Genomic DNA, 12464 nt, shown 5'->3' with positions numbered 1-12464 from the left:
AGCCTATGCCTGGGAAAGAACTCTTGTCTACCCCTTTCAATGTTTATCCTGACGTCAGTTACCAGAACTCGCGCTGCCCCTGTCTTGCTCAGTCTCAACTACGTTTCAGCAAGAATTCGTGGAATCGATGGTCTCGAGTCCACAACTTGCAAATCGGTCCTATGCGGAGTCACTGAAATGATTTCTGCGGGGTTTTCAAAGTGGAGTTTAACAGAAAAATGAACACCTGTGCTTTTCTACTGATCCTGGCCGTTCAGATCTACGCCGATGGCATTGAGGGACCAACAGGTAAAAATAATCTTCTTTCGCTTTTAAATGGCTGAGTTGGGAAGTTCTGGATCCAGGAGAGAGTCCCACGATGCCCCGAGTCTGCTGCAATCTGGGTGTCGCAATACTGTCACTGACGTATTTCTCTTCTATATCTCAAGTTCATGACTTTATGCGGTAGCCTACTGTAGAGGCGTCTTTCGCATAAAGAAGAAATAGATACTCTTCTGAATTGCTTTAAGTTTTGTTTCTTTATGTGTTTTTGTCCAAATTGGATGGAAGCGGGTGTTACCCGGTAGATACAATATGTGCTTTGGTGTGTGGTGAATAAAAACCCGTTTTCTTCTCGTAACAACGGAATCCACCCTAGTCTTGTTTAAGTTGCCAATTTGTTTTTGTGTTGTGGTTATTGGAGAAATCCGTGGAAGGGGACGTTATCAGGTATTTCACTGAACAAAGCATATTTGTTCATTTAGAACACATTATTGAACAAATAATCGTCTGTAAGTAGAATAACATGGAATAATGTATATTAATTTGTACTGAAAAGATGTTGTTATTAATATCGTATTACGTTGACATTAATGGCCTATTTAAATTCAAGATGGAACATTCGGGTTTTTACATTCTGAATTTAGTGTTGCCAAGTCCCTGAGCAGTGCGTAAATGCGGATATTAGCTTTTGCGACGGTTTAGAGCACCATTTGAATGCCTTCTGGCTAATAGACATAAGCAGATCGGAGAAGAATTAAACACTGACAGAAACAAGGACACTGCAGTTTCTATCAAAATAAGTTAAACCTGATATCATTCAGACACGCTCCGTGAAAGGCAGCCCGGGAAAGAGAGAGAGAGAGAGAGATAGAGACAGAGAGGGATAGAGAGAGAGACTAGAGGGTTCATTTCTTTATAGTAATGGCTTTGATGCTTTTGTTAATGTATAAATCATGGGTAATTTTGTTATATTATTTTATTACATAAACACTATTTTCAAAGCTGTCGATTGATAACGCTAACTCTAAAAAGGTTTTATTTGCGATTAGATTCATATTGTACCATATTTGTGTGGTATAAGGATGTTCCAAGTGAACAAACTACTCACCCACTCATTCCACTCATTCCATTTGATTCTCGCCCACTGCTCCCCCCTCCACCCACACACACACCACACCATATTGTCCCCTCTCCTCTATCAAGTCTGAGTGCATCTCACCTCTTCCCTGCTAGAGGTTTTTGAAAATATGGAGCTTAGTAGCACATGCCCTGTTTAGTAGGAGTGTACTCTACTTACCTTGAGTCAGTCCTCTCAAGATGTGTCTCGCTAGAGTCCTTGCATCTGTTGCCATGATGGAGTGGGATTCAGAGTGCAGTAAAGAGAAGGCTATTTGTGTGACTAGACAGAATGCATTTCAAATGTCACACTCTCTTTCTTTCTCTTTTTCTCCTCTCTCTCTCTCTCTCTCTCTCTCTCTCTCTCTCTCTCTCTCTCTCTCTCTCTCTCTCTCTCTCTCTCTCTCTCTCTCTCTCTCTCTCTCTCTCTCTCTCTCTTTGCAGTTAGCTTATCAGTATAATTGAAAGGGAAACCGTATTCTTTTCCCCGACAATCGTTGCTGTTTGTCATGCCAGCTACACGTTTCCAAATCTCGCGGTGTGATATGTACCTCATTGTCACCAGTGGCATCAACCCTATCATCAAGAAGAATGGGTCGAGTCATGGAAATCATCAAATCCCAGACAGTTAATTAAAAGAACTCACATGGAACACTGAAGATTGACTAGAGAATGTGTCATCGGAGAATCACACCGTGTTGATTATTTAGTTTGTTAACTGAGGTGTGGCAGCCTCAGCATCTGTGTCATTATCTTCCCATTAACCAATTACATTTGTGTTGTTGCACCGTGCGTTTTAATCTGGGTGACTGGAACCGTTTGAAGACTCCCCTCTCGCTTGTTCATGGGTGCCGGAACAATCATTAGTGGAACATGACGTCAAGAGATGTGTCGGACAGGTGGCCTTGAATTCCATTCGTCTGCTTTTCTGCTATGCTGTATGGTCAGTGTGCAGGCTTTTGGTCCTTATGATCACCAGTCAAGGCATTAAGGAATGTGCATGGGTTAACTATCCCTCACTCAAAGGGCCAGCTTTTGATCAATACGATCATAATACAATCAAATCCGTTATAATTATTTTTTCAAATCCATTCCGGTTAGTCCTGGCTGCCTAGTCTCACGGTTGCCTGGACATTAAGTCCAGGGGAGGAAATGAAATATCTGCTCTGCCAAACTGGACAGACCCCAGAGCATGGTTTATGAGTGAAACAAAAATTCCATTTGCGCCTGCAGCAGAGTGGGTCAAGGACATGAAAGACCACTGTTTTCAGGATGTATTTCTATCCCAATTTCAATGATGCAGTGCCTGATCGAGTGGTTTCTCACCTCACCTTTCCTTGCCTCTCTTACCCTCACCTCATCTCTTCTCGCCTGCATTTCCCATCTTTGCCTCTCCTCTCCAATCCTATCCTATCCTCACCTCTCCTTTCTTCTCTTCTCTCCTCACCTCTCCTCACCTCTTCTCTCCTCTCCTCACCTCTCCTCACCTCTTCTCTCCTCACCTCTCCTCACCTCTCCTCACCTCTCCTCACCTCTTCTCTCCTCACCTCTCCTCACCTCTCCTCACCTCTCCTCACCTCTTCTCTCCTCACCTCTCCTCACCTCTTCTCTCCTCACCTCTCCTCACCTCTTCTCTCCTCACCTCTCCTCACCTCTCCTCACCTCTCCTCACCTCTTCTCTCCTCACCTCTCCTCACCTCTCCTCACCTCTCCTCACCTCTCCTCACCTCTCCTCTCCTCACCTCTCCTCTCCTCACCTCTCCTCTCCTCACCTCTTCTCTCCTCTCCTCACCTCTCCTCTCCTCTCCTCACCTCACCTCTCCTCACCTCTCCTCACCTCTCCTCACCTCTCCTCTCCTCACCAAGCACTGTTGGCTACTAAGCATAATCGGGGGCCGCTGTCCTATGTCACAAATCTCATTTCTCGGTTCCATCTGAAGTTACTGTAAGACAGAAGATCATCTTTTACAATTATGTCGAGATGAGAAGAAATATGAATCCTGGTGATGGGAAGTCAGTGAAGTAAGGAGACTTTTCTTTAACTGATTCACCATCGTCCACAACGCTGTAGGCAGCAGCAGATGTGGAGTCTGGCAGTGCATACTGGAACATCCACACTGCATTGTCAAGCCAGCCAACCAGTTAGCCAACTAGCCAGGTCGCCAACCAGCAAGTTAGCCAAGCAACCACGTAGCCAGCCTGGTAGCCTGCCTGTCAGATAGTAAGAAACCCGGACAAACAACCTGAGCTATGAGATCAAGGAATACAGGGTTAATACTCCTACATAAATGCCGTTCATTAATCTAAAGCAGTCTGCTGTAAAGATGAGAGAAGCCTCAAAAAATGCACTCTCCACGAAGTGAAATGATTGAGTGTATTATGATACGTTGTGGACAATATTTGTAGCAAGGCTATTACATATGAGAGCCCATTACGTCTCTTCCTGTGGGCTGTAATAGTCTTGAACCCAGTGATTGAGAGAGGGCAGTCGGAGAGTGAATTATCAGTCGCTGGAAAAAGGCTTGAGAGGCGCTCGCAAATCATCATGGAGGAGAAATGAGCCATCGCGTTAAAAATGTTGTTTTTGGAGAACGTCCCGCTGGGAGGAAACCTGGTGCGTGATCCCGGACGGTGTTATGGAGAAGCCCCCGTGGAAAAAAACACACGAGAGGGAGTGATTGGGTGATTCGCTCCCACAGATTGACAGGATGTTTAGCCTCTGACGGACTGAGCGCTTGGCCTCCGTAGGTACCCGGGTCTCGTCGCAGCTGCTCCTGGGCTCCCCCGTCCTTCCCCCCGGTGGCTGCGTGTGATTGAGCAGGGTGCTTACGAGAGGAGGGCCTCGTTCTACAGCCCGTCCCCTCTCCTCTCCCCCTGATATATGGTAATGTGCTGCCTTGTGGAGGAGAGCCAGCCCTCAACTGGCTTACTCATCAAACAAAACCAGAGAGAATCAAATGTATCCATGTGTGTGTGTGTGCGTGCGGGGGAGCGACTGTGAGAGTGTGTGTGTGTGTGTATCTGAGGAATCCTACCAGGCGCCAAGTTCCATGATTTGTATTTCATAGCGCTGTGAGCACGTCTCTTGGCCTGAGTACAGTGTATATAACCAACTCCTTTAGCCTGAAATAAGCCTAACCTATTTGCCTTCTCAGCAACAGGTATTCAGCCTAATGGCTGCATTTGAATAACAAATATTTAGATAAAGTACATTGTGTACTCGGTGTACAAACTTGGCGATGTCTATTTCCCCACTCTCGTCAAAACACATTTGCTATGCAGTAGAGTGCGTCTGGGTTTCTTCTTGGCGATGACCTTGTGTTTCTTGGAAGATGTCTTTTTCTTCAGACGGGTCAAACACAGGCTCCATCCTGCAGGGCTAGAGAAAGAGCCTGCTGCCGGCTCTGACACCCCCCTGTGTGAGCTAGTCCGAGTGAGCAGGGATCATATCTGCCGGTGTCCTCTCCACCTTTCACCTCAGACGCTCTCTTTGTGCTTGTGCCTGCTCGTATCAAAGCCCCGTGGGTGATCCTGCAGGCCAACAAAGCGCCCTGAATGAGCCGCTGCGAGGGAAGGCCAGGGAGTCAGGGGGGAGATAATTATACGTGACACCCATTATCCTTCCGTGGTGTCTTCCATTGTGAGCCTATCATGCATGAGGTCAGGAAACACGACCGTTCTGTGAGGTTGGGACCAGTAAGCAGAGAGACAGAAAACCAATTTTCCTCATCGCTAAAGAGTTAAATGAGTGTGAAATGTTCTCTGTAAAGGCACCCTGGAATTAGCGTTCTCATGTGTAGCATGAGAATGTAGATTCACTGTAACCTACACTTTTATTTCCATCAGTGTGTTTGTCTTGCCTCAAGGGGGAAATATTTGTCATTCTACTTCTCTCATCCAATATTCTTGTTTCATCGACACCATCCTGTAGTTCACAGGCGTGTTTGTAATGTATTCTAGAGGGATAGCTTTTCTATTTCTATTCATTTAACTGCAGTCTTTGTGCTGCTCCTATGGTTACGCTTCTTTTCTATTTTATTTGATTGATTTTTGCATACCTCTCCATAAATGATTGATCTGTTTTCGGGTTTTGTGACCTCATAACTGTCACGCCAGAGCCTGTTAGCACACTCTGCGGTGCGCCTGCATACTTTGTCAACTTGACGTGGGTGTTAATGAAGCGTCTTTGTCTGCGAGCGCCTCTGCATGCGGAGGAACCGCGTGGAGGAAACCAAGGGAATGATGGGATAGCGCCCGAGGCCTCTGTGGTGCTGGGTGATTCCGGCCTGACACTGACAGGCGCTGGAGACCCAGGGTGAGTGGCCGTCCAGGGCCAGCACGCCTCATTGAAGAGACCCCCGCAAGAGCTGCCATCCTTGGCAGAGATTTACAGTCGTTCCCCTGCCTTCCTCCTCTCACAGCCTTGGAGACAGGCTCTCAGCTCGACCGTCCAGGTTGTGTTAATGTGCTATTGATTCTCTGGCCCCGGCAAGTCCATTCCACTTAGATTTCATCAAAGTGCCGTTCACAATGGGTCCCACCAGCTTGATGTAGGGGTGTGAATTTGCCGGCATGACTGGCAGGGGCTTAGCAAACCCTTCTTTTAAATCCACACCCTCTGAATATTAACTGAGCTTGGTCGCTTCTATGGGTACGTTGTGAAGTGAAACAAGGTTTGAAATGACTAGACATGAGTAGCCAATCTCTACACAGGTCTATACTGTGTCATGTCATAGTTTGAGGAGTTAGAAGCAGACTATTCAGGAAAACTAGACTGCACACTTTTCTTGTGTGTCCCTGTGTAGCTGCAAACCAACAAGGAAATCAACACGGTAGCTGATGTTTGGCCGAGCTTCTACTGCCTGAGGTGACTGATGTCTGGAGCTTGGCCCAAACACACACACACACACACGCACAGACACACACACACCATTACCATCGAAACCAGATAGGAACTCTCAGATGCTAGAGCTGCTCTCTGTTCCCCTCCCAGAGGAAGCTACGCAGTGCTGAAATTGGGTCCGCAAGACAGATGCTTCAACCGCTCCTCCACACACCTACCTAGAGAAAACACACTCTCCTGCATGGGTTATATTTAGCCCGTTGGCCGATTTTCAAACTTCTGAGGTAGCTTCCCTGCTCCCCCCCCCCCCTCCCCCCTCCTCCTCACCGTGTATATCAACAAATACTGAATGGACCTGCTTGTTTACCTCTCCCTGTGGTGTGGGTCAGTGGAGACCGGGTCGGGCGGGTCAGCATTGCGGTATCTAGTTCTGACATGTTGTGGGTCTGCCCGTGGAATGCTGTACAGAATAGCTCTCCTGAAACGTGAAACCCATTCTCTCCCTGGGGAGTCAAAACAGCTTCTTCAGTCCTTTTCTTTCTCTCTCTTCCTTGTAATTGATGCTGGCTTAAGTTGTTTTGGCATGATGGGTGATATGTCCCCTGTCATGGCTTGTGGTATTTCTGTCTCAGCCAGTCCCTCTGGGAAGAGGTAAATATCTTAGACCCAGATGAGGCCCTCTCTTTTGTAACTTAATAACTTTATTAAAATGCATCAGTGTACACATTAACTTGAGGTTAATGTCCTTCACATCTCCGCAGAACATGACCTCCGTTAAGACATGAGCGACAGTGGAAGGAATGTAAGGGGAAGGATTCTCCCTAGCGGACACTCTGTCCTTTCACTGCCACTGCATTTTACAGTGAATGGCTGTTTTTTATGATTTTCATCTCCATGTACTGTACCTGAAGGTAATTTAGCACCCATCCCCCCCCTCCCTCCCTCCCTCCCTCCCCCCCTCCCTCCCTCCCTCCTCCCTCCCTCCCTCCCTCCCTCCCTCCCTCCCCCCCTCCCTCCCTCCCCCCCTCCTCCCTCCCTCCCTCCCTCCTCCCTCCCTCCCTCCCTCCCTCCCTCCCTCCTCCCTCCCCCCTCCCACACACACACACCCGCACACACACACACACACACACACACACACACGCACACACACACACACACCCTAACCCCACATATTCATCCCATCTTGGGTTCCCATGAAGATCCCCATTCGGAGTGGAAAGCAGCAGTAGGACGGGGTGTAACCCTGGGAGACAGCTTGCGCCAGGTCACTCTCAGGTCATACCAGCCACAATGACACCTGCGTGCCAGCCAGGTCTAAATCAGTGTCACCTGTCTCCACCTCTATCTCCGGCCTGTTTACAGCACGCACACACAGTGAAAGGGCAGAAACGAATGGCAGTATCCTTTGTAGGTCCAGCTGGGTTGATGTGTACATTGCAAATGACTATTGATTCGTAGTAAGACGTTTCTCTTAATGCCGTGGTAAATATTGGTTGAGGGAATTAAATTACCACAGGGAATTACTTGTCAGGTTAGATTTTAGTGGAGCCAACACCGTCTAGAAAGGAGTATGTTTGAGCTGGATGTAACAGTGTTTGTTTATATGGGAATGTCACTGTACGTCAGTCACATTCTGTGTGCTTTACCGGGTTTGAAACAACAGGACTTCCTTTTCATTCATATTAGAGTGAAATAAGTAAAGGCTGTGTTGGAGGAGAGAAGAGCCAGACATCTTTGTTTTGGTCCAGGAGTTGGAAGTCTTCTGGAGGGAAAGCTGAGTGGATCGATTTCACCAACCTCCAGCCTGTCAGAGTCAGCTTCTTGTCTTCTGCTTCCACCGCGATCTCCTTCACCCTGACGTCTATCCATTGTAGCAGTCACTCACTTGAGCCCCCCCCCCCACACACACACATACAAAGCAACCCCCTTCCATTCCATCCCCCTCCTTACACAGCTCCAACATGTCACAACAGCCAAGTGGGTTCGGTCTGAAGATCAAGCTTAACTTCAGGCTCTCTGGTTGAAGGTTTAAAGATCACCAACAACCTCCCAAAATGCTTGGAGTATTCTTCCAAGCAACCCACTTCCAGCGTGTCTTCACGCGCCAGTATTCATTACAGACGGCAGCGTATTTATCCTTGGACGAGGCCGTGTTATTGTGAGGCCTCGGGGTAGGTGTGCTCTACTCCACACCCGCGCCGCATTAACACGCTGTGATTCGCCGATGCTCGCGAGACGCTAACGAGGTGTAAAAGACCCTGACTGGCAGCATCTGTGTCCTTTCATCTGACGCTCGGAAAGCGACCGTGGCGTCGCTCAGATACGGAGGCAGTTGGCTTTGTGGCGCTCCTTCGGAGCTGTCTAATCCGAGCCTCCAGCGCCAACACTTCCATAGCTCCGGGGCTCCTCGCCGTCTGAAGGATAAGCGCGGGTAGGTGAGGTCGCAAAAGGTCCCGTCATTCTAAACCCAGGTGCTGCGGTGATGATGAGCAGACAGATTTGTGGCCTCCAGGAACCCTTTTTTTTTTTTTTTTCTCTTCTGCTGCGTTACAGCTGCCCTTCAGGGATGAGAGATGGTTCAGCTTCCTGGCGTTCCAGAGAAACACCTCGTCAAACAGACTGAGAGAGTTTGTTTGTTCTGCCTCAGCCCGGCTTCTGGGACTCGCTGAGTGATCGCGGAGGAGCAGGCGACTGGCTTACAGGACGTGTGCTTATAGATGTGTGTGTCTGTGTGTGTGTGTGCGCATGTGGGGAGTGCGGTTCTTCACTTGTAGGATTCATGGGCGGGTGCCTCACAACAATCCTAAATCTCTGCATGTGACAGTCACCTTGACAAGGCAGGAGCAGAACCGAGGCAGTGCTGCGCCTGTGTTCTGATATTAGCGTGGAACCACAAGCATGCTAGCACACCCACAGAGCCCGCGGGCGTCTTCCACAGAGAGCCCGGTTTAGAGCAACAACAGAGGATTAGGAGCGCCACCGGGACCTCCCCTCGCTACATGTTTGATTGTGTCCGCGTGGAAGGGGAATTATTCCCACCTGTGTTTATGGAAATTTGGTGGAAACCATGGCGGGGTGCTGAGAAAATCACATAAATTACAGCCAAGTAAATTACACGTTCGAATTAGCTTTATTTGTCTGCAGAGAAAAATATGTTAATGCTCTAATTAGCATATTGCATACATACCCGTGCCAGACTCTTGCGATGACGAATAAAGGACATGGTCTAGTTCAAAGAACAGGGGCTTGCAGACAGAAACATGTCGTACAGAGGCAGAAACACGTTTGGTTGCTGTAATGTTGCTGTAATGTTAGGCCGACCGCAACCAGAAGTTCAGAAGTTTGACAGTGATGGTAGTCATCCTAGGAGGGATGCCAGAGAACCACTGCGTTTTGGCCTTTCTCCTTTCGGTCAGCTGGGGTAATTAACAATCAGCTTAGGCAGGGATTGTGGGGTGGAAGTAGGCGGATCACAGGGATAGAAGAAAAGGCATTAGGGAGGAGAATGGGGCTTAATAAGGGTATTACTCTGCTTAGCTGCGCTATCATGTGACAGTCAGAGAGCTGACAATAGACCCTTGTTGACGCCAAGATCGGGAGCAGTTTTCAAGTAAGATTCACTGTACCCCCGATGGTCTGCTTTGTTCGTGTGCTCATTCCTTCGCAGTCTTTCTCTCTCTCTTTCCATTTTTGGAGGGTTAATTTGATTTGAACCTAATGGGAACAGGGATGTACCACCCCCGCCCCTCCCTAAGGTATTTAACAGTGGTTGTAAGCCTCACACACACACACCTTGGAAATGAAACGAACGCACTCTGTCTGCATACGCACACAATACAGAGACACACAGAGAGAAACGCACACACTTGTTATTTTTGAGGTCTTTTGGCGGAATGTAATTAATGTTCTCGTTAGCTGAGGGAATGAGCTGAAGACGGAGCTAAAAGGCTGATCCCCAAGGGCTTCCATTGAGAGAGCGCGCGTCTCCGCCTATCTGTCAGCCCGGTACACACACATCATACGCTGATACGGATCTATGTTCTGTCTGATATCCACACACAGAGGATCGTTCTGTCATGTCCAACTACAGTACCCACCAACGCCCACTTTACGAAACATGTCACATGGTTTCGTTTGTAGTTTCTTTCCCCAGCATCTTCTCCTTGTCCACACACACTGGTCCAATGTGATCCACCGTTGCAGTAAAAGCGCCTGTACTTAAGTAAAGCCATGCCCGGACCTTTAACCAGGATATGGAACACGACCAATCTTAATAATAATGGCCCGAGGAGGCGGCTTGTAGAGGAACGCAGCACGCAGAGAGAGCCTGTTTTAATGAGTCCCTACATCTCACACATTCACCGTGTTCTCCTGCAGCGGGGTGTGAACTTCCACTTTCTCCTAACACTGTGCAGGCTCATGTGAGGGAAAACTGTCATGTACAAACAGTAACGAGCCAATCGCTTGACCTAGTAACACAGGACTTAACCCGACGTTGTGTAATGTTGACTCCTGGGAGAGAGAGAGACAAAGGGGGAGGGAGAGTGAGAGAGAAAAAAGGGAGAGAGAAAGAGCGAGAGATTACAAGTCGGTGGTGCGCGTCCTGGAAGTTGTTTTTCCACAGCTGATCTGTTTTAAAGCTCCAGTCTGTCTAATCCCATTTGAGGAGGCCGGCTCGCAGGCACCTCGGAGGTAGAGCTTCCGGAGCGCGAGACGACCAGGAATGTGTTTGTCTGCCTGGCTTGGCTTCGTCCACCGGAGACCGGCCTGCAAACAGGACCAAGGAGTCTCCCAAGACTGCTAACGCTTTTCAAATTGGATGGCAGGATTTAATTTCACATGTCAGAGCGGAGAGAGACTTTTGATCGAGTTTGCCGCTGGGTGAGGACGAGGAAAGAGGGAGATGGGATTGGACGTGGAGATTGGGGGATGGGAGGGGTGGTTTGGTTGAGATTGTCATTACAAAAGGTGCATTAGCAGGGTTTTTACCCCACAGACCAGAACTTCTCGCTCTGCTCACCCTGTATTGGCTAGGTCGGGATGGTTTCTCCAGGGGAGTGGGTTCATTCAGAGATGGTTCTGAGGATTTAGCCTGGTCCAGTAAACTCCGCCTGGGCCAGCCGGAGGGAATCAAGCCTTGGTCTGACTGGAGTTGTGCATCTGCCACACAGATGGAGAGAGCGAAAGCGACTGTCTTCTGAAGTGAGGTGATGAATACACCTCTCTGCTCACCTGTCTTGGCATGTGACCTTGACCCCCCCACCCCATCCCCCCTTCCCCCCCCCCCCCCCCCCCCGCCAGGGTTGCCCTGGGAACTGGGAAAGTGCAACCTTCCAGAACCACCTGGAAGGATAGTGTATGAACTGAACACATTGTTCTGTGTTGAGGTGTGTGTTTAAGTTTCAACAGGCAGTCATTAGTGGAGAGATAAAGTAGGTGTTTCCTGGGGCCCCAGGGGAGAACAGACGCGCACACACACGTGTGCAGCTCAGTCTGGACTCCTTTCCCTGCGGCTGTGGGCGAGCGCCTGCGCGGGCTACGGGAACTTAATTAGTCGGCTCAGGCTGCACATTTACTTTGTTACACCGACAGTGTCTGGGTGGTGGCATTGGTCCTGAGGGTACACCACCTGGAGCCACAAGAACACAGGGTGTGTGTGCACGCGCGTGTGTGTGTGTTTGCCTGTGTGAGAGAGAGAGAATAGAGAGAGAGCGAGAGGGCCAGTTGACACAGGTGGGACGTCAATCGCTCTGTAATCAGTGACGTTGTGATCTCTCCAGGTAATGAGCAGGTATAAGACTGGAAACTCCCAACTGTAATTACACTGAGATTGATCGGAGTCACATTCCAGCTACACACACCAACGTGCACACGCACACACACATTTTGGGGGTTTTACATTTGAGTCGTTTAGCAGATGCTTTCATCCAAAGCAATGTATCGCTCACACACACACACCCACCCACACACACACACACACACACACACACACACACACACACACACACACACACACACACACACACACAAAACACACAGATGACATACACTCACACACACATACACGCATACACACCATGAACAATCAATACACACGCCTTCAACAACCACAGCATTAGATTAGTTATGCTAACATTGGCATGGTCCAACGCAAAACATCTAATGTGCTCCAATGCAAACACCCCCCCCCCCCCCCCCACGACAAGACCTGTCAAAGGTCATGTGATCAGAGGTTAAACTGCTT

At 48.7% G+C, this 12464-nt stretch overlaps 1 protein-coding gene across 1 annotated transcript in view; it reads left to right on the top strand.

Moving 5' to 3' along the window:
• Positions 1-12464, top strand: part of ptprub (protein tyrosine phosphatase receptor type Ub) — a 130287-nt gene continuing 117823 nt past the window's right edge. Inside the window, 1 exon segment of the mRNA XM_062466154.1 lies at positions 1-288. Within this exon segment, the coding sequence (XP_062322138.1) occupies positions 219-288 (70 nt within the window). The 5' untranslated portion in view covers positions 1-218.

Source organism: Osmerus eperlanus, chromosome 7, assembly GCF_963692335.1.
Source record: "Osmerus eperlanus chromosome 7, fOsmEpe2.1, whole genome shotgun sequence".
NCBI lineage: Eukaryota > Metazoa > Chordata > Actinopteri > Osmeriformes > Osmeridae > Osmerus > Osmerus eperlanus.
This window is presented reverse-complemented; position numbering and strand designations above follow the sequence as displayed.